The 20,858-nt window shown below is 45.7% G+C and overlaps 1 protein-coding gene across 1 annotated transcript in view; it reads left to right on the top strand.

The window, feature by feature from the left end:
- The first annotated feature begins 8,553 nt into the window (after nucleotides 1-8,553).
- HERPUD2 (HERPUD family member 2) overlaps nucleotides 8,554-20,858 on the top strand; it is an 87,958-nt gene continuing 75,653 nt past the window's right edge. Inside the window, exons 1-2 of the mRNA XM_025200606.1 lie at nucleotides 8,554-8,558; nucleotides 9,805-9,844. Coding sequence (XP_025056391.1) covers nucleotides 8,554-8,558; nucleotides 9,805-9,844 — 45 coding nt within the window. The remainder of the gene's footprint in view (nucleotides 8,559-9,804; nucleotides 9,845-20,858) is intronic.

Here is a 20,858-nt window from a genome sequence, read left to right as displayed (position 1 = left end):
CAGGAAAATAAATTCCTGTAGATAGCAATAGTGGAACTGGACCCTTTCATTATATTGTAGTTATCTTTTAATTGCTTTTCTCCTCTTCATTTCCCCTATAAAAATATGGTTATACCACAGCATGCTTACTGAGGCAGCTCCAACCTGGGGCCTCTCTGAGTGCCCCCTCACATGCACACCCACCATGCGCATGTCTGTTTACCTCCTGTTGTAGTGAGTTTGCCCAATGTAGCCAGTCTTCCCTCCTGTGGGTATTTCTGTCTTCTCCACAGGAGCAGCATTGGATAATAGAACCTCCTCCTTGTAAGTCACATTAATAGTGTCCCTTTGATCTCTAGATTCCAACCTCAGCAGGACAAACCCTTGGCTGAAGCTTTTCAGTGGCATCAGCCTTGTCTTCTGTTTTTGTTTGGAGGTAGCTTATCTATATCCATTGTCTGGTCCTCCTGGCTATTTATCTAAAAGCTTGCTATTAATCTGAAAAAAAAATCTATGTATGCAACTACCAGTAAGTCAATATAATTACCTAATACCTGTCTCTTACAACAAACAGGATCCAGAGAAGGACATTTTATGCCTGAACATCTCTCACAGCTATACATTTGAACCAGTAAGAGACATTACTTCAGCTCATGAATCTTGCTTCTCATGTAACAACCAAACAATCTTACTTAGTATTTGCAGTTTAAGCAGAGCAGATCCTACATCCTTCACACACATATATTGTTGTAGGCTTGTTTGACAGAAATCTAGGCTTGTTTAAATATTTAATTCTGCTTCTATAGAAATCAGTGGGATTTTTACAATGGTTACACTATCTGTCCTAGAATCAAATGTGTGTGCTATTAGCAAACATTTTTACTAAACAGTTTTGTAGAACCACAGCAAATAGCTAAATACATGAGCCTAATATTCTACAAATACTCAAAAACTGGCTGCTTATCCCTGGATTAAGTTAACAATACTATGGTTGCCAGTCACCTGGAAAAAGAACAAATTACAAAGTGAAATGCTTATCAAACAGGAGGTAGAAACCTAAATTCAGGAGGTAGAAACCTAAATTTTCTGATCCATACTTTGGATTGCAATACTTTGAGCTACTATTTTACATAAGAAAAATAATCCTTAGTGATTTTGCTGTGATGACTGAGCAGTATTTGAAGTATAAGCCCGTCTTGAAAGAAATCAATTAAACCAACTTTTGAATTCATGATGGAACATAATAATTACAGTCTTTTTGATTGTTCAGACTACTTAAAAAGCAGGGATATTTTAACAGCCTGTTTCAAACAGGCACATCAGAAAAACCCAAGAAAACTTTTTAGCCTTGCTGTCACAGTGGGGTCCTACAGGAGGGCCGTGATCTCCTTAAGGCCCCTTTCTCTGTGCCAAGTCGGCCCAAGGGCACCCTCGGATTCTCGTCCGCCACGTCTTTGATGTTTAGATAAAGTTGGGAGGCTGCCTTACACCCTCTTGGTCACGGTTTGCTGTGGCTTCTGTCCCTGTGGACTCCCGGGCCCCTCATGGGTCCTACTGTATGATGGGTGCTTTAGGGGCACCCTAGCCTTAGGGGCTATGCGTGGCTCCAACCACCCCTTATACCATGCCCCAAGCCTCGCAGTTGGAATAGACGTTGTTCGGTCTCTCTCTCTCTCTCTCTACATACACTGCCGCCCCCTCCTGGGGCTCTCCGCACCCACTCCGGGCCTTCTCTGTACAGTTGCCCTCTCGAACAAACTGCTCACTCCTAGGGCTCTCTGGGGCTGCACTGGGCCTTCTCTGTACCGTCGCCCTCTCTCGGGGCCTTCTTAAGTGCTGCCCCGTCTCTGGGGCTTGCCACGCCTACACTAGGGCTTCTCAATAATGCCCCCTCCTGGGGCTCGCCATGCCCGCACTGGGGCTTCTCAATAATGCCCCCTCCTGGGGCTCTCCGTGCCCGCACTGGGGCTTCTCAATAATGCCCCCTCCTGGGGCTCTCCTCTATGCACCCCATCCTCTGCAACACTACCGGCGCCGGGGGCTGGGGTCTATGCACCCCATCCGCTGCACCCCTACTGGCGCTGGGGTCCCCACGCTACTGTGGGTCCCCTATGAGGCCTCCTTCAACCCCCCAATAGCCTCACCCAAACCACCGGTGTAACAAACAACAAAACAGAAACTCGAGCCTCTTGACTACAACTTAAACATAAGCCACCTGGCTATAACAACATTGCTCGGACATCTTGGAGCTGCTCCCCTTTACTCTGCTAGCAGTACCTCCAGTCAGGCTTCTCCTTGCATCATTACTCCAGGAGCTCCTCTCTCTCTCTAGCTGCTGGCAGGGAACTGCCTCTGGCCTCAGCCCCTGGGCTTTATAAGAGCCAGGCCTTGCCCCTTACAGCCAGCTGACCGCTGGCAGGTGTGGGTTGTTTGGCGACTCCTGTTGCCCTGGCAACCACTAGCTGGGCTCCTTATTCACTGCTAGAGCTCTTTTTCTAGCAGTTTCCGCCCTCTAGGAGCAGGGCACCTCAGTGCTCTGCGACACTTACAGATAAAAACTCCATTAATTGTTATAGAGCGATACCGCTACAGTGCAAAATGAAATTACATGCTTTATAAAGTAGCAGGCTGTAGCAGCTTTTCCTTCAGTTTATGGACTAGAATATAAAGTAAATTCTTTGTGTTTGATTTAAAAAATGAACAGTTTTGTTTTTGTAGCATGAAAAACCTATGTGGGTTCTACAAAACAAACGAAAAGTTTTCACATTATTTTTCCACTTCTGTGGCTCACAAAGTTATTTCCTGTTCTCTTAGGCTAGATACAGACATTCAAAAAGCCCGAGGCGGAATCAATCTAAGTTACATGGTTTTCTGTAACTAGCATAGTTTAGATCAGTAGCAAAGAAAACTCACATTCACCTTTTGGTGGCAAGGGGAAAGGGTTTACGCCATTTTAAATCAGTCTGTGTGCTGAACTTCTGATCTTTTGCAGGTATAGACCAGTTTTGCGTGCCGCACTTCTTTTCTGTTATGAGTATAGACTGATTTCTGATCCCTTATACCTGTAAAAGTGTAATGTCTGTACTTGGCTTTAGGGCTAACTTACAATATGGACTCTTCAGGTTGCAATACGGAATGCTTAAATATGCTCCTGACCAACATCCTGTGTATTTCTATAAATGAGTTTGTAGTGTAATGACCATTACATTGGTCTGTGGATGCTACCATCATCTATATAATAAATGTCCATTTTAGTTATACACTGATAGCATTATTTATCGGTTATTTCACTGCTTTGTAGACAACCTGAAGAAGTTCAGGAAGAACTTCTTCACGGTAAGGGTGGCCAGAATTTGGAATGGGCTTCCAAGGGAGGTGGTGCTTTTCCCTATCTTGGGCGTCTTTAAGAGAAGGCTGGATAGGCATCTGGCTGGGGTCATCTGATCCCAGCCCTCTTTCCTGCCCAGGCAGGGGGTCAGACTTGATGATCTGTAGGGGTCTTCCAACCCTAGCATCTTTGAACCTTCATTATGAAAGGTGCTAAACAAAAGGAATTTTCCCCAATCGTATGATTTTATATTTTATGGGGTTTGAATTTAGTGTTTGAGATAATCATATCAATTTTTCAGATCTCAGTCATTTTAACTGAATATACTCTGATAGAAATTTAGTAATGTATCTATATTTTTGAACCCGAAAGCTTGCTTAAAAATTGTTCTCCAACTATTTAGTTGGTCTAATAAAAGATACCAGATTCACCCAAAGAACCTTGTCTGCCTATGTCCTTAGACCAACACAGCTACAACCTACACCCCTGTAGTAATGTATCTGACACTCCACTGCCATTTGATTTAAATGTGTGCTTTACCTTCTGAAAATAGTTACGGCAAATTTTGTTGCATTAATTTGTACTGAAAATGGAAAAATAAGCTTTAGATAAAGAGGGACTAATTGTGTAAAAAAGCAAATATTTACTTAATCTATTTTTCCCTTGAAAATATTTCTTCTGATTATTTTTTTTTTACAGTTAAAACCAAGATTTGGAATAATTCTACTCACAATACATAAATACGCTGTTCTGTCAGTGACTATTATATCTACTAGCTGTTCAGGTAGTTCAGGACTTTTAATTCCACTTTGCAAACCAGAGATCATCCATTTCATATCAAATTTATTTCTCAGTGTTAGTCTACATTATTGTATTTATCATCAATATTTAACAAATATTGTAAAATATCCCCACGGAAAGAGAGTCCACTTGGCAGAAGTATATGTAGGGACCTACCAAATACATGAAGCCATGGAATTTAATGAAAATCATGTAATTGGCAGTCTCCAGTGAAATAGCCAGTTCCCTGTGAAAAAGCACAGGGGACTGGCTATGTTAAAAAAGCTGGCAAAGAGCCAGAAAAAAGCTGTCTCCTAGAAGGGCAGAGGGAGGGGCAAGGGAGTAAAGAGAAAAAAAAAGGCAGACTGCCTATTTCCTGAAGTGGGGAGCAGGGAGAAAGATTGGAAAAGTTCCCATCTCTCTCTCTCCAGAAGGGGAGGGGGGGAAGCAGGGAAAAACTGCCAAAAGTCCCCTTCTTTGGGGGGGGCAGGATGACAGCTGGAATGGAGCAAATCAGAGGCTGAGCCCTTGATATCGGCTCAGTCCAGGAGCCAGTCAGGGGTCAGCCTGGGAATTTAAAGATGTGTGCAGGTACACTGCTGCAGCATGCCTACTTGTCTGTGCCACACTTAAACTGTTTGCTATTCAGTAATTTTTGCCCCCCACCCTTGAAGCAGGTGATAATTACTGAATTAGCAAGCCAGGAAGCTCCAGCTAGAGCTTTTAATCAATGCCTGGGAGGGATAGGACTTGCAGCACCCCTCAGCCAGAGTCTTGTGGGGCCTGCTTTGCTCCGCCTTCAAAATGGCACCCCCGGCCATGATATCAGGGGCTCCAGCCATGTTACAGCTGTGTAATTGGCCACCAGGACTCATGAATTTGGTAGGTCTCTAATTATATGAATTATAACAGGGGTGCTCAACCTCTGGCCTGCAGGCCAAATGCAGCCCACAGAGCCCTTGTATCTGGCCCATAGGGCTCCCCATGGGTCCGGAAATCTAGCAGTGGGAGAGTAGTGGCCTTTAATATGGTCACCCTGCCCCCCGCTGCCAAATTCCCAAACCCAATTTTCTGAGCAACCATTAGAGCTGAGATATGACCCTTTCCCCTGCAAGGCTGGGCCACATCCCCCGCTTCTGGGTGGGGGTGGGCCATGCCCCCTTTCCTCTCTGCAGGGCTGGGTTGGGATCTGGCCATGCTCCACTTCCCCTACAGAGCCAGGCTATACCTCCTTCCCTCACATTGGGGCTGGGCCACACTCCCTTCCCCTTGGGGCTGGTTTGGGGCCTGGCCATACTCTGTTGCCACCCAGGACTGGGTTGGGCTATGCCCCCTTCCTCTCTATGGGGCTGGGTCAAGCTCCATTCCCCTGAGGGGCTGCATTGGGGCCATCTTGCCCCCCTACCCTCCCTGCCTCCACACAGCCAGATGGAACCCACCAGTGCTCCCAGTCCACCCCTTCTCTGCTATCTGCCCTGAGGCATGCGTGTACCTACTGCCAACAGTGAGCCAGGCTGGGGCTCCATGGCAGAGCTGTCCCTAGGGTATGGTGAACTGGGGCAACCACCCCAGGCCCCGCACTTGGGGGGGGCCCACAAAGCTGGGAGGAGTGGCCACAGCCCCTCCCACGGGGCCCGCTTAGAGCTAGTGGCTCAGCCCCATAGCACGGAAAAAGCATGGAGGCTGCCCCCCCTTTTGCAGGGGTACCACAGCCCCACACAGTGTTAAGGGGGCCCCACACAGGCTGATATGCCCCAGGTCCCGCACCCCTCCTAGGGTCAGCTCTGCTCCACGGACCCGTGCAGCTGCTTGCAGCCTCCCCTCCATCTGCTATACGCAGCCTGGGCCTGTAGCCTGTCCAGAGCCCAAACCTGTGTGGCAAGCAGCTGGGAGACTGCAAACAGCTGTACTGAGGTGTGGCAGAGCCCCGGGCCAGCTGGTTGCTGGGCATGGGTGCTTGCGCACCTTGGGGTGGATGGCAGGGAAGGAAACAGGGCTGCACTGCCACAACAAAACCTGGGCCCCCAGCAAGGATCACCCCTGCTGTCCGCCCCTGGCATGCCAACATCTTACAAGTCAAGGTTGCTGGTGTTTTTGGCATTCTGCCCAAAAATGTTGCAGATCTCTGGATTAAGGGATAATCGAAATATTGCAAGGAAGCCAAGATGAAACTATGAAATGATGGTAGAATCAGAAGCTGTTTATTGGACATAAATCAAATATTGATCTTATTATGTGATGGACAAATGTAACGTGGCTGGTTACCAGAGTGGCAAGATCTCCTCTCCCAGCCCCTACCTCATTACCCCTCTGGCCTCTCAGGGTTCACCCACTCCATTATCTCACCTGATATGCCCTGATGTTATAATTTCATAGGAAGTCAGCCCCTAGGGGGCAGAAATGGGTTTTGGGGGTAGGTCCTTTTCTGCGCTGAGGCCCCACCCCAGGCCTTGGACCACTTTAATCTAGCTGAGTTTTTCTGCCCAAGGTATCAGAACCCCAGGCTCCCAGACCCCAACTTGCCCCTTGCGGGCTTTGGGCCCCTCAGCCCCCTGGTTTTGGTCTCTGCTGGCTTTGGGCTTGCGCCTCCCCATGTCTTCACTGCTAGGTGCTTAGTTATCTTGTACCAAAGCCCCAAATTTTTCTTTTTTTTTTTCCTTTTAAAATGCATTCCCTCCCCTTCCCCAACAATTTCTGACTTTTTCTTTCCCTTTCTATTCCCTATAGATAAGTATAAGTGAGGTAAGACATGGGATAAGCTTCAGCATTTTATTTTGGTAGCAAGTTGTATTTGTTTTGTTTTTTCTCCTTCTTTATATTGCATAATTATTATGTTTATATTGATTGTTACAGTTCTATATTACTGTTTTACTGGTACTATATGATTTAGGCCTACATATGTAAGTTAGCATAAGTCATGTCGAGTTTCATTTTTGTTTGTCAAATCTCCATCCTGTCCCCAGGCCCGGTTGTGTAACGCATGACTCACACCTACCCCTCCTATGTAACTTGGTTCCTGAATGAATGGGGATGAAAGAGGGTGCTTGAGAGACAATGGCAGTAGGTCTAAAAATAGCTCCCTCTGAATGACCGAACCATCAACACCAATACCTGGACCAACCACCCAGCCCTTGGAACCACCCTCAGCATTCAAGAAACAAAAGATGAGGCAACCCACCATTGTGCCTGGCTGCACATGCTCAGTAAGAACACCTGGAGCCCTCTGGGACAGGACTAACTTTGCCTGGACAGGCCCTCCCCATAGGAGATCAGAGGTAGTCTGCCCCATAAAAAGGGGAAGTGAAGACTGACTCCTTGGGATGCCCTCTCCATCTGGACCAGCACCATGCCACACCACCTATCCACCCAGAGGCCCTGCTGGCTACCCCTCTCTGGACAAGGACCCCTTTCCAGCCTGGATAGGTAGCTATCACTCCCCACCCCCTCTTCAATCAAGGACTTGGACTCTGCTTCTCTTCCCCATCTAGACTCCAGCACTTTCACTAAGTCTCTTTCTCCTGCTGCCATTGTGAGTGCTTGTGTGCGTGTGTGAACCAATAACTTCATGGGGCTGTGTAGTGGGGCTGTTTAATACAACTGTTATTTGGACCCCTAAGTTGGGTTTTGCTTTACTATGGTTTGGCCCTACTTCAATCTCTACTCCTCGCCCCTCTAACCTCTGTCTCATTTCTCCCACTCCTTCTTCTGGCTCACTGCCACCTCCAGTACCTGTCCTGAGCTCCTTTTCCCCTAAGCAACCAGGTTTCTGCCTCAGTTTCTTTCCTGGCTGTCTCCTCTTTGCTACCACTTATCTGCCCCCCTAATTGATTTGTGTGTTTGTATATGTGCAATTGTGTCACACCCTCCTGTCTAACAGCGCAATATTGAGATCCTGAGAGTTGGCCTGACCCCACAGGGCAACAATCTGACAAGCAACCAATCTCCTGAAGCATTTGGGCTTCTGCTGTCATGTAGCTCACTGGGCTTCAGGCCATGGAAGTGCTCTGTGTTGGGTGCCCCTGCAGCACTCTAGTGGCCTCCAGTCCTACTTTTTCAGCCATATCTGATCCTCAGGTTTAAATGCAAGCTAAAAACATGAGCATCCACTCCTAAAACAAAAGGTTCCCCTCCTGGGGTTAATTTCACTATGCAGTAGCACTACTACAAAGGCTTGAGATGTTAAACTGTTGCTGCTTGGGGTACAGAGTCCTACCTTTATAAACAGCTCAGACTGGCTCTTCCCTGGGGCTCTCCCTCCTCTGACCAGACTCCCCTCTCTGAGCAAGGCCCTGGGCATATGAGTCTTTTCCTGGGTCATCTGACTCTCCACTTCCACCCCAGGCCTGTAAATCACCGCCTGCACCTGGGGCAGGTGGCTATTTTATTTAAGGCCCCTTTGCCATCATAAATCTGTTCAAGAAGCTGGGGCCAGTCAGCTGACTCTGGGCACCCTCTTCCTCTTAGTAATGGGGTAGGGACCCCATTACAACCAGACAAAGCACAATAAAAAAAAAAACCCCAAAACTTTCAATCTTGTGGGTGTTTGCAATATTGGGACCACTGTTTTTGTAGGTTTTCTTTGGGGTGGGACATAAAGTAAACAGATAGGGCTTAGCGGGTGTGACAGTTAAATTCACTTGCCAATTCCTTTGTGAATCATACTGTAATTCATTTCTGATTATGCTGATAGTATAGCTTTGACATTTTTAGTACCTTTTTTAATACCCATGGGGGGATTTGAACTAGTAAATCCATATGAGCATAGGTCTAGTCCACCAGTAACTTCCTCTCTGGTACATGAAGCAACAGTCTGTCTGTGGGGTCCTTGTATGTAACTTATGTGTTGTCCACCTTTTAGCGAGCCAAAAGCAGTGCTTATACAGTGTAAAGGATTGTGTAAAGGTCTTCTAAATGAATGATTTTTCCCTTCAGTAAATAAATGAGTGACTGGTTTTGCAGCATTGGAACAAGATGACTGCACACTTGAAGTGTCAATACAAAATTCAGTGTAGTTTCCAAGAGAACAGCATTTGATTCTTCTGGGCTGTTATTGGCTAAAGCCTTTCCATAGTGTTCATAATTACCGCAGCTATGAAGAAATGTGTCCGTTCAGCTTAACATCTCAGACAAATCCCTTAGCTACTGATGTCTTGCGGCATAAATGCACATGGTTGCAAAAAAGACACAGTTTTGTTAATGTTGTGGAGTTTAATCTATTGTGATAGCAGTGTGGATTCTCACTAAAACTTGGAGCTGAGGCTGTGGACTTGAGAGTTTTTATAGTCCATATCCAAAAATTAGCAAATTCTACAATAAATGCAAAGAAAAATCATTTTAAGACTTATTTAAATCATAATGGGAGAAACATACCAAATGATCAAATGAAAGCATTCCATTTATCTAGATAATGTATTATAACAATTCCTAACCAAAGAATGTGCATCACAGACTGATATTCCTTCATATATCATTTGCAAAAATATTCCTTTTGTAACATGAAGGCCAGATACCCTGCTTCCAGGGTACTGTAGCGAGGGGTTTCCCTGTCTCTAAAGGGAAATAGCATATTACAAATACAAGGCGAAAAATACAGTGTTACTCTATTGACTCACTCTAGTAGCAACACCAGGTGGATCTTATTAGCTCACACTCAATAGGGATAAGATGGAACCCCTATAAAAAGAAACAGGAAGTTTTGATAGAAAAGTTGGCTGAAGTAGAGATGCCATCAGGACTGTTGATTTATCTTGGCAAAAGGTCAGTACTTTGAGTTTAGTCACTGAAGAAACTACCAGTGAATAAAAGAATCCACTAAAAGAGACCAAAGCTGTGTAAGAAACTACTCTGGGCGTGTTGTTGTAGTTTGAGTTATGAATCCTACCTGCTTATGGTTAACATAGTGAGTAATCATAGTAAAATTTTGTAGTTTTCTCTGATTACTTGATTGGCAATATTATTACAGGATGATTTAATTGACCCTATGAAAATGGAGTATTGTATGTAAAAGTGACATGTAATAATAAAGTACTTGTGGGTGAAATACAGTACAGATTGAAATACAATTCTTAAAATACATTTTATATACATACATTCTAATATATATCACTGGTGAATTTGAGATCATTAAAAAAAAAAGGATGAGGCTAGACCACATGTTTTTCTCAGATATTTTTTTATATTTGAAAAAATAACGTCATTTTCGTTAAATAGACTTTACCACTTCCTGCCAACTATGAAGGGTGTCAGGGTAAATTTTGACTAGCAACAAGTCTGTCTATACATGGGAATTTTTTTCCTTATTTTTCAGTGAAATTACAGCTGCAGTGGTGATATTCAAGCAGTCTTTTCTTTAATAAAGTCTGCTCAGGAACAAGGATTTGTACATGTGGGAGTTGTGGGTCAGAGCATTTATACATATGTGTGTGTATATAACCTGCATATAGCCCAAATTCTGCCGCTTATATATTTATATTTAAGTTGGCTTTAAAATGACTAGGGACCTGCCTAAACTGCAGTGAGACAAATAGTTTTTCATGGCCCACTTGTGGAGCACAGAGCTGATCCCGCGGGCATTTCACAGCAGCCCTGCTCCTTGGTGCTGATTAGCAGAAAGGTCGGGGGTGCAGGTGCAGGGGGAAGAGGGACAAGGGGGCAGCTGCCATCTTGATGGCTGGTTGCCCTTTGTGCAGCCCTGCCTCTTGGTGCCAGTTGGCGGAGAGGTCCCTGGGGGAGAGAGGATGGATGAAGGTGTGGCCACCATCTTGATTGCTGATTACCCTTCATACTGGCTACCCTTCATGTGGCTGCCATCTTAATTGCTGGCTACCCGTCATGCAGTCCTGCCTCTCTGCTGATTGGCAGAGAGGCCCCAGTGGGGAGAGGAGGGACAAAGGGGAAGCCACCATCTTGTCTGCTAGCTGCCTTTTGTGCTGTTCTGCCAGCCGGCGCCTTCTCCTCCTGGCAGTGAGGACTGCTGGGTCCCACTGATTTTGATTAAGCTTTTTTTTTTTTTTTTGCTGTTGATTTTGCAGATTTTGTGAATTTTGTAGACAATCCCAGATGTTGCGGTTTCCGCAAAATCCTTTAAACTGTGAATGAAGTACATCTCTAAAAATAAGTAGCTTATCTACTGCTACATATATATCTATGATCTGTGGTAGCATGGAGTTCAGTGCAGGCTAAATGCCTGGGTTGCTTGCCCATGTTCTTAGATTGGTTCGGCCATCTGTGCTGAGTTCAGTGCTTGCGTTCAGATATGCCTACACAAACTGAAGTCTCAGCAGTGACATGTGGGTAGACATGCCCATAGGTTGTAACCTCTTGGATTGCCAATGGTTTGAGGCAGGGACTATATTTAGTTTATTCTTATAGGGCATCTTTACACGTGTTCTGCGAGTGAGTGGCAGGGCTCCTAGGAGCTGCTTTCATTAAAGCGCCTGCAATGTCTTATGTACTCAACACCCCACGCCTCAAAATTGTGGGTGGGACAGTTTTAACTAAAGCTTGCTTGATGAGCTTTAGTTAAAGCAGCCCTGCTGCCATTTTGAAGCAAAGTGACGCTGAATACATGAGACGCTGTGGCTGCTAGAGCATGCTAATTAGTACATTCCAGCAGACTCGATTAATTGAGTCTGCTCCAATGTGCTGTTATACAGTGTATCAGAGTAGACGTCCAGCACATCTATAAGCATTCATAGTGCCTACCACATTAGGACCCCAGTCCTGGTTTGGGCTTTTGGACACCACTGTAAAACAAATAACATGAGGATCTGGGACAGAATTTCAATAAACTGATTCACCTAAATCAGGTAAGTCTGATACTACATCCATCCAGGTTTATCTTAAACTGGTTTTGGGCATTTTGGAAGTGGTTTATATGCACTGAACTTCTGTTGTGGTACAGATTTGAACCAGTTTCTGATCACTTATACTGGTTTATGTGTAATTTCTGTCCCTAGCCAAAGAAGAGGATGGAGGGTATTTCAGTACTACTGCTCCCTGTTCTGAGCAGATCCCAGAGCCACACTAGCATGATTTACTGGTAGTTAACACCCCTTAAAAGCAGCTGTCTATAAGGCTTCTGGGAAATGCAAAAAAGAAGACAGAATAAAGGACATAAGTGAGATGCACAACAAAACTAAAATTCCTTTCATTCCTCAAGTCATATTGAATCTCTTTCCAAAAGCAGCTTGTCTTCCTGGAAGACATACTGTAGCTCAGCCAAAAGTTATACCCTTTATGCAGAAAACAATTTCTGAAATCCTTCTGTCCATATATACAGGAGATCACACAGAATGATTGTAACAGTTCATTCTACTAAAGGGCAGACATTTTATGCCTTTGCCTTGAGCCCTCATTTCTGGAGTCATATGATGAGATTAAATTTATGGACTTCCTTTCAAAAAACTTGTAAACAGATGCTTGAAAAATGTGACCGGTGTTTAACTGATATGGTGACATCTGCAGAGAGCTTGAAACAGCAGCTGCAAGACCAAAGAACACTCCATTCATCACAATAGGAAGTTAACCCCAAACCTGTTGCTTTGGGGTGGGGTCTACCTACCCCTCCACAGCAGAGGACTCTGTGATGGAGAGGAAAAGCATGCAATGGGTTTAGTCCACCTATCAAGCAGCTACTCCCCAGCTGTTAGGGCTACTCTTACAGCGGTGACACATAGAGGGTGCACGGGGGTTCACATACACCCCCTGAGAGTGCTGGTGCACCCCCTGACAGGTGGTGCTCCCTGCTTAGGCGATGGTCAGGGGGCACATGCAGGAGCACTGGTGACCCCCCTGTGAGTGCTGGCCAGGGAGTGAGAGCACCTCAGCCACTTCTGGGAGTGCCGCAGCCGCTTCCAGGAGCACTGTGGCTGCTTTCCGGTCAGCGAGATTGGCCGTGGAGGGACCCCCTCTCAGTTGCTGACTGGTCGCTGGGGGTGCACGTGCCCCCCATAAGGTGGCACCAGTCCATTGCCCATCGCTTCAAACTGCTAACTCTTTTTGTTCTGAAGGGCAAAAAGAGGCCCTTGTAGCTGTCATTAGGGAAGAAGGTGACACTATGCAATGGCATCCCTGGGAAGAGAAGGGACCTTACAACCACCATTCTAGTGAAAGCTCTGGCCAGTTGAGATCCCTTTGCTATTACATGTTTAGGCCATTGGATTGCCTTAGTCTGGCTGTGCCCACACTTTCAGTTTACTACTGATGCCTTGCCTTAGGATTGCTTACTTTCCTCATGAACATCTTTTGAGGGACCCCCCCCCCCACTGCCTGAAGGCTGTATGTGAAGGGGCAGGAATGTGACAAACACTCTGGTGGCAGTTAGGTAGGGAGAAAACTCTCATGCTACACAGGGCAGTTCCTCAGGAAATCCTTGTAGATCATTGTTTCTATCAAGCAAGGCAACATGCTGGGAACTGCAGAAAATATCTTCCCATCAGCTGCATCAGAAAATGATAAAGCAACCAAATTGTGGAAGAGTGACTCATCAGCTAGGAGTCTGCCTTCCAGGGCTTCCTCAATGATTATCAGTGCAAAGGTCACTGTTTGTTAGGCCAAGGCTTAAGGCTCCAAGATGGGAGTTTCACATGTAACTGCATCATGTAACACATGCATTGATTTCTAAATTTAAGTCACATGTGGCCAGAAACTAGAATGTCAACAGTAAGACCCATCCTCATAGTCATTAGATACAGTTCTAAACCAAAAGCTTTTTGGCAGCCTTGGGAAGATGCTGTTTTTTTCCTAGAAAGTCAGAGGACAAAATATACACAAAATCCTGCCAATCCATTTTATCAACTATAGGAGAATACAGATTTGGAAGGATTATAAACTTTCCTGAGTTTATAGCTTAATAATTTCAGAGATTTTTTTCCCCTAACCCTGCCATATGAGGAAGAATTCTAAATGTTTTTAAAGCATTGGAATCTGTGCTTTATTTCATTTGTATAGGATATCATTGGGGTTTTTCTTTTGCACTTGGCGACAAATTCAGAGGGTGAAAGGGGGTTAAGATAAGGCACCTGCCAGCAATTTAGTGCTGTGTGGTTTCACACTGTAATACAAAGTGGCTTGTCTATTTTAGAGCTCATACCATTGGTATCAACAATAAACTACGATGGAGATTCTAGTGTAGACATGTCCTTCCCAATCAATGGGACTGTTTATGAAAATATTGCAAGAAAAAAATTGCTCTTGATTTCATGTCTGTTTTACTATAATATTCCTATGAATATAATAGAATAGGACATGCATCAAATATTAGCATCCTCCTGAGCTCTAGAAATACATGTCTTGCACTGAATTCCCTTTGCATTTTTTTAGTGACAGTAGGGAAATTATTTCATCTCTTTGGAATGACCTTTTGATTAGCAGTGACTTCCTTCAGAAAAGAAGTAGCACTGTGAGCTGTCTGCATTAGAACTTCTTTCCTGAGATTGTCCAGACAATACTTCATGCTGCTAATTAAATTATTTTTTACTCTACCTTAAGATTTGTATTTCAGATCCTTACATAAACCGTATTTTCATTGCGGACTGGTTTTTTAAGATGTATACCACATATAGTCCTGCATAAAAGTACAGCTTAAAATCATTATTTTTGTTCAATAGGAAGATATGGATTTGGCACTTTTTTTTTACCTTCCCCCCCCCTACTGAGGTATTTCAAGACTTCAACTAAATGCACATGTCTTGTATCAGAGGAGCTTATCAGGCTCAGAATATGTATATCCCTATTTCCGTTCATCCTGTGAAGCTGCCTTTCAAATAAAGCTGGGTAAAGTATCTTTATTGAGTTGCAATACACGAGTCCAGTTCTGATCTCAAATCAACAGTCACTCTACTGAATTTTTCTCCCACAGCTTTTTTTCTTTCCCAGATATTAAGAGCTTCTCCTGCCTCTAAATTGCATCATTCAGGAATCTAATTCATCAGGAACCTTAAAAGGCTATTCATCTTGAGTAGAAGGGAGGAGCACTCTTATTTCCTTTGTAAGTGATGTCAGGAGTTGCAAACCTTTGTTGATTCATTTTAAGATAAGAAACACAGAATGAATGGGGAAAAGCAATTCATAACAGTAACATACTTTTTTATGTATTCAATTAAATGTTATACATCCTAAAGTGTTATAGGTGATACTTTTTATTGAATGTAATTTGACAGAATAAATATTTTCGACATTTTCCTGAGGCCATAACAAAATGCTGAAGCATAACTTACTCTGACAGAGTGCTGATTCAGCTTTCTTAATTAGTTAACTGAAGAGATCAAAGAGGAGAGATGTAGGATTAAAGTAGGTGCTGAGATGGTTGTAATTCCTTTCCTAAATATCAGGTTCCCAGATCACACTGACAGTAGGTCTCATCTATTGCAACTGAGACAGGCAGAGGAAGATAAAACAAAGGACAGTCTACAATAGACTATCAGCAGAGCAGTTGCTGTGTAGATTGCTCTTAATTAAATCAGTGTCTCAATGGCTGGGCCTATGCAAAAAAAAATCTCTCAATTTTCCTTGTAGGGAGAGTGGAAATTCTAGCATAGGAAAGGTGCCTGTAGCTGTTCAAGGTTCTTTGGGTAAATCTGATATCTTTTATTAGACCCCTGTAGCAGCTGGCATTTCAACCATTATCATTTAGACTTGCTCTGAAGTGGATTTACCAAAAAAAAAAAAAGTCAGTGGGTCCTCTACACTAATAATTTCAACACTGCTACCACTGGAGGAGTTAGAACAGTGGGAAATTTGAGAGGAAAAAAATCTAACAAGGCACAAAATATTCAGAATCTTTCTTTTGAAGTAAAAAATACTGGTCACCTTGTTGTTATGACCCAGATTGTCAAATCAGAATTTAGTTTCCCAAAGAGAAATGTTCATCTAAGAAGTTGAGGGGGTTGTGTGTTAATCTTTTAATTTTCAATTTCTGACTGGTTTTACTAAAATTAATGTTTATTTGTTTTGTCTTCTGTTTCATGTCCTCTGTGCTGCTGTGAGAGCAAATAGTGATCTTAGTGTGGACTATTTTTCTTCAGAGTTTTACAACATTTTTTAACAGCGCATTTCTGTGATATATGGTGGCACTTAATGAAGAATCTAATGAAGATCAGAGCCCATGATATTAGACGCTGTATATGCAAATAGAGGTAGTTGATGACCTAAAAAGAATTACAACCTAAATAGACAAGATAAACAACAGATAAATGAGAATTATCTACATGTTACAAATAAAGAAACTGAGGCAGAGGAAGATCAAGAGACTTGCCTAAGGTCACATGGATAGCCTGCGGCAGAGCCATGAACCAAACCCAGATTTTCTGTCCATTTACCTTAACCACAAAACTATCCATTCTCTTTTAATTCCATAAGTTACACTGCAGATATATGGTACATGTTTTCCTAAATTTTTCCCATACTTTCTTTCCTTGTTAGTTTTCCATTCTTTATATTCCATTAGATTTTTTTTTTAATAATTTTCAGTTTGAGATTTCTAGTTGCTGTGATAAGCAGAGCTGGTAGCACTGCCTGTTATTAAGGGCTCACAACACTTTTCTTTTACAGGACCTTGTGCTTTATTTGCTTTTAATGTCAAAGTTTAACTGTTAAAGCTGAAGTCTGAAGTTTTCCACACTTCTTTGTCTGCCTCAGGCTCTCTTTTTGAATGGTTTTGAGGTTTTCCTTACTGGCCCTGGTAAAAATTTGTGGGGTCCATTCTTTGAAAGAGTCTAGCTCCTCTGCTCTTTATAAGAGGGGTTTGAGATTTGGTAGAGGTGATCTTTCTGTCAAGGGTGCTATCTTTGAGAAAATCTGCCCATATTTGGTCAAGGCATAAACCTTTGAAGAATATCAGCTTCCATATGTTCAGTAGTGCCTTAAAACATCTGAAGCCAAATCCCTTAAACATTTTGTTTGCATTGAGCATGCTTCAGCCTGAAGCTAAGCCTGGCTTTTCCTGCAATTACAGTCATGGCCTGCTGTGAGCTATGCTGTGTGTTCAGCTTCAAGCCTGGATCTAGGAACCTGAGCTGAATTAGGGACATTAGCTTCTGTACTCTCACTGACTCCCTGGCTCAGGGGCGGGCAATTATTTTGGGTGTAGGGCTGCTTACCCAGTTTTGGCAGGCTGTCAGGGGCCACATGGGTAGCCCTACCCCTTGACAAGTGCCCTGCCCCCTGGTCACCATCTTCGGACCAATGTCCCAATGTCTTGGGACCAATGTCCCAGGGCTCCCACACCCACTCACACCCAATGCCCCCCAATCCCGCGGTACAGGCGGGGCACAGCCCCGACCCCTGCTTGCTGGCAGGGAAGAAGCTGGTGCTGAGCGCAGGGAAAAGCGGCCCCTCGCCCACCCCATGGCTGGTGCTCCCTGTTGCAGGCACTTGCAGCCCACGCAGGGCTGTTTGGAGCAGGCACGGGCAGCCCCACCCAGGCTGCAAGTGGCTACAGTGTGGGGTGCTGGCCATGGGGCAAGCGAAGGGACACTTTTTTCCGTGTTCAGCACCAGCTTGTAACCCGGCCCCGCTGCCAGCCTGGGCTCCAAGCTGGCTCCAGCAGCTGTGGCCCCCCCGCGTGCCACGCCAGGCAGTGTTGGCTGCTGCTGCCCACCAGGAGCTTGTGCGCCGGGCAACCCAGAGGCGACAGTGGCAAACACTGCCCGGTGCAGCAAGTGGGGGGGCCACAGTTGCTGTCATCACTCTCAGCCCTGACGGGCGAGCCCAGAGCTGGCATGGGGCCCAAGATGGCAGTGGGGCCGGGTTACAAGGTGGTGCTGAGTGCAGGGGGAGGGGGGAAGCAGCCCCTTGCCCACGCCGTTGCTGGCGCTCCCTGCTGCAGCTGCTCACAGCCTGCAGGGGTGTCCAGAGCAGGCACAGGCAGCCCCATGCGGGCTCTGAGAAGCTGCAGTGCGGGATGCCAGCCATGGGACAGGCGAGGGGCCGCTTTCCCCCTGCTTGCACTCAGCTTTTCCCTGGGCCACTTTTCCCCAGGCTCCTTCCCTGCCCGGGGTCCTCCTCTGCCCTCCCCCCCTCCCCCCTTACCTACAGTTCTGGCGCCACCAGGGCAGCCACGTGCTTCCAGGCCAGAAGCCCCTGCTGGGGCTTCCGGCTGGGGGAGTGGGGCTGGGCGGGCCCTGCTGTTGTGGAGCCCACTGGGGCTTCCCCTGGGTTCCTGCTGCCCTTGGTTCCTGTCATTTTTTTACAAGAACCAAGGGCAAATAAATATTAATTTTCTAAATTTTTTAGGGCCCTGGTGGGCCAGATAGAATGGCCTTGCAGGCCAGATCCAGCCTGTGGGCCGTATTTTGCCCACCCCTGCCCTGGCTGGTCCTTGACAGCATGGAGGAGGAAGCTACCCAATTCAAATGCAGAGGAGAGCAAGGCTTGCAAATTGTGCTGGAGTTAGCGATCAAGATAGGGAGACAAGCAATGGCAGAAACTAGGTCTACACACTAAAAAGCTGAAGGGGAAGAACCTGGTTTGGGGAAGACATAAGGATTTGAGGGGGGCAGGGACTGTGAGTTCTGGAGTGAAATGAGGGAACTGAGATCAAATGAGGAGTTGTGGGTCAGACTGGAACTGAAAACAAGTTAGACAGGGCAAAGTTGGTAAAAAGTATCTAACTAGGACCAGGATTAGCTGGACAAAGAGACTGGGAACAAGGATCTTGGAGGAGATCCTGCAAGTGAATGAGGAGCTTCAGAAGGGAGATTGGAATTGGGACACTCTGGGGATAGGAAACAGTTGTTGGGACTGGACTGGTGGCCAAGGCATCAAGGAGAAAGAGATCAAATGTGGAATCAGCATCAAGAAACTGGAACTGGCTGGGCAAGAAGACAAGGGACAATGACCTAGGGCCAAGGCAAGGGCTGAAATAGGTTGGCTGTAGCATGTTGGAGTCCCAGGGGTGGCTATAATGCCCCCTGGTGGCTCCACCATGACCATGCCCCGCACTGCCCCTATGGCACCTTCTTTTCTTACCTGCCACACCTTGATAGAATAATATAAATAATAGGGAAGCTGGCCACAGGCCTTTGCATAGGCCTCAGTCCTACTGGATCCCCACTGGGGGTCTGGGCCTGGACTGGGCCTCTTTAGGGCTGTGCCACTGCAGGGCACCAAAAGTCTTAGTGGTTAATTGCATGGCTCCAGTCCTCCCCTATACCATGCCCCAGGCCTCGCAGGTGTTATTGTAATGTTGTTTCCTTGTTGGGGCTTTGGCCTCCTTGGCCTCTACCCCTTTACTCTCAGCTAGGCCTTCTAACCCAGGCCCACTGTATTGGACCTGGCTTTGAGGCACTAGCTCTGGTCTAGCCCTTTCAGACACTGAGCCCCTGTCCCCTGTCTGGTCATGTCCCTCTCAGGCACCAGGCCCCTGTCCCCTGTCTGGCTCTATGGCCTCACTCTATGCCTGCTCCGGGTTTAATAGTCACTTGAACCTTGACCCTGTCCCTGGTAGGGTTCAAGGTAATCATGTGTCCGTCGGGCACTAATGGGACCTCCGTATGCCACCCCTACGGCCCTAACCCAAACTACTGGTGTAACTATAACATAAACCATAAGCCCCTGAGCTACAACATAAGCATAATGGGGAAGCAAACCTCTGCCCCTTTAAGAAGGAAAACTTTCCCTCACTGTTCAGCTAGCATAGCCTCCCAGCTATAAAAGTCCATATAATGCTAAACCAACTATCTCAACCTAACTATCTCAACTGAGCATCCAAAAATCTGTGGAAACTTTTGACCTTAATCTGTTTTTGCCTATGTTTCCTATCTGTAAATTGGGGATACCATACCCTTACCTCAGGAAGACATTGTAAAAATAAATTAAAAATAAATATCTATTGATATTTGTGAAACACTAAGATAATGATGAGCGTGCGCCACAGAAAATCCCATGAATAAATTAATAATTCTGTCTGCAAACAGCGTTTGGAAAAGTGTTTAGTAAATAAGACAGGCATTTATTGAAGACAAGAGAAAACAGAATATTGGGTAGCTGCTCATCACCTGAGCATTGTTCTTTCTGTACACTCAATGAGCTAAAGGTTCCACTGAGAATATAGTTATTGATCATGTAATTGTAGTTTCATAGTTTCATAGTTGGTAGGGTCAGAAGGGACCTTGACAGATCATCAAGTCCGACCCCCTGCCATGGCAGGAAAGAGCACTGGGGTCAAACAACCCCAGCAAGGTGTTCATCCAGCCTCCTCTTAAAGACCCCCAGGGTAGAAGCCAGCACAACTTCTCTTGAAAGTTGGTTCCAGATCCTAGCCACCCTGACTGTGAAGTAGTGCTTCCTGATGCCTAGTCTGAATCTACCCTCTGCCAGCTTGTGGCCGTTATTTCTAGTCACTCCTGGTAGTGCTCAGGGGGAACAGGGACCCCCCCAGTGCCTGCTGGTCCCCCTGACTAGTTTGTAACAGGCCACTAGATCCCCCCTCAGCCTTCTCTTCTGGAGGCTGAACAGGTTCCGGTCCCTTACCCTCTCCTCTTAGGGCCTGCCCTGCTGTCCCTGGGTGGGTGGCCCTCCTCTGGACTCTCTCAATGCTGTCCACATTCCTCCTGAAGTGCGGCGCCCAGAACTGGATGCAGTACTCCAACTGCAGCCTGACCAGTGCCGCGTAGAGGGGGAGGATCACCTCCTTGGACCTGCTTGAGATGCATCTGTGGATGCATGACAAGGTGCGGTTAGCCTTCCTGACCGTGTCCCCACACTGTCGGCCCATGTTCATTTTGGCATCAATAATGATTCCAAGATCCTTTTCTGCCTCTGCACTGAC

Source organism: Alligator sinensis, unplaced genomic scaffold, assembly GCF_000455745.1.
Source record: "Alligator sinensis unplaced genomic scaffold, ASM45574v1 scaffold86_1, whole genome shotgun sequence".
Taxonomy (NCBI): domain Eukaryota; kingdom Metazoa; phylum Chordata; order Crocodylia; family Alligatoridae; genus Alligator; species Alligator sinensis.
This window is presented reverse-complemented; position numbering and strand designations above follow the sequence as displayed.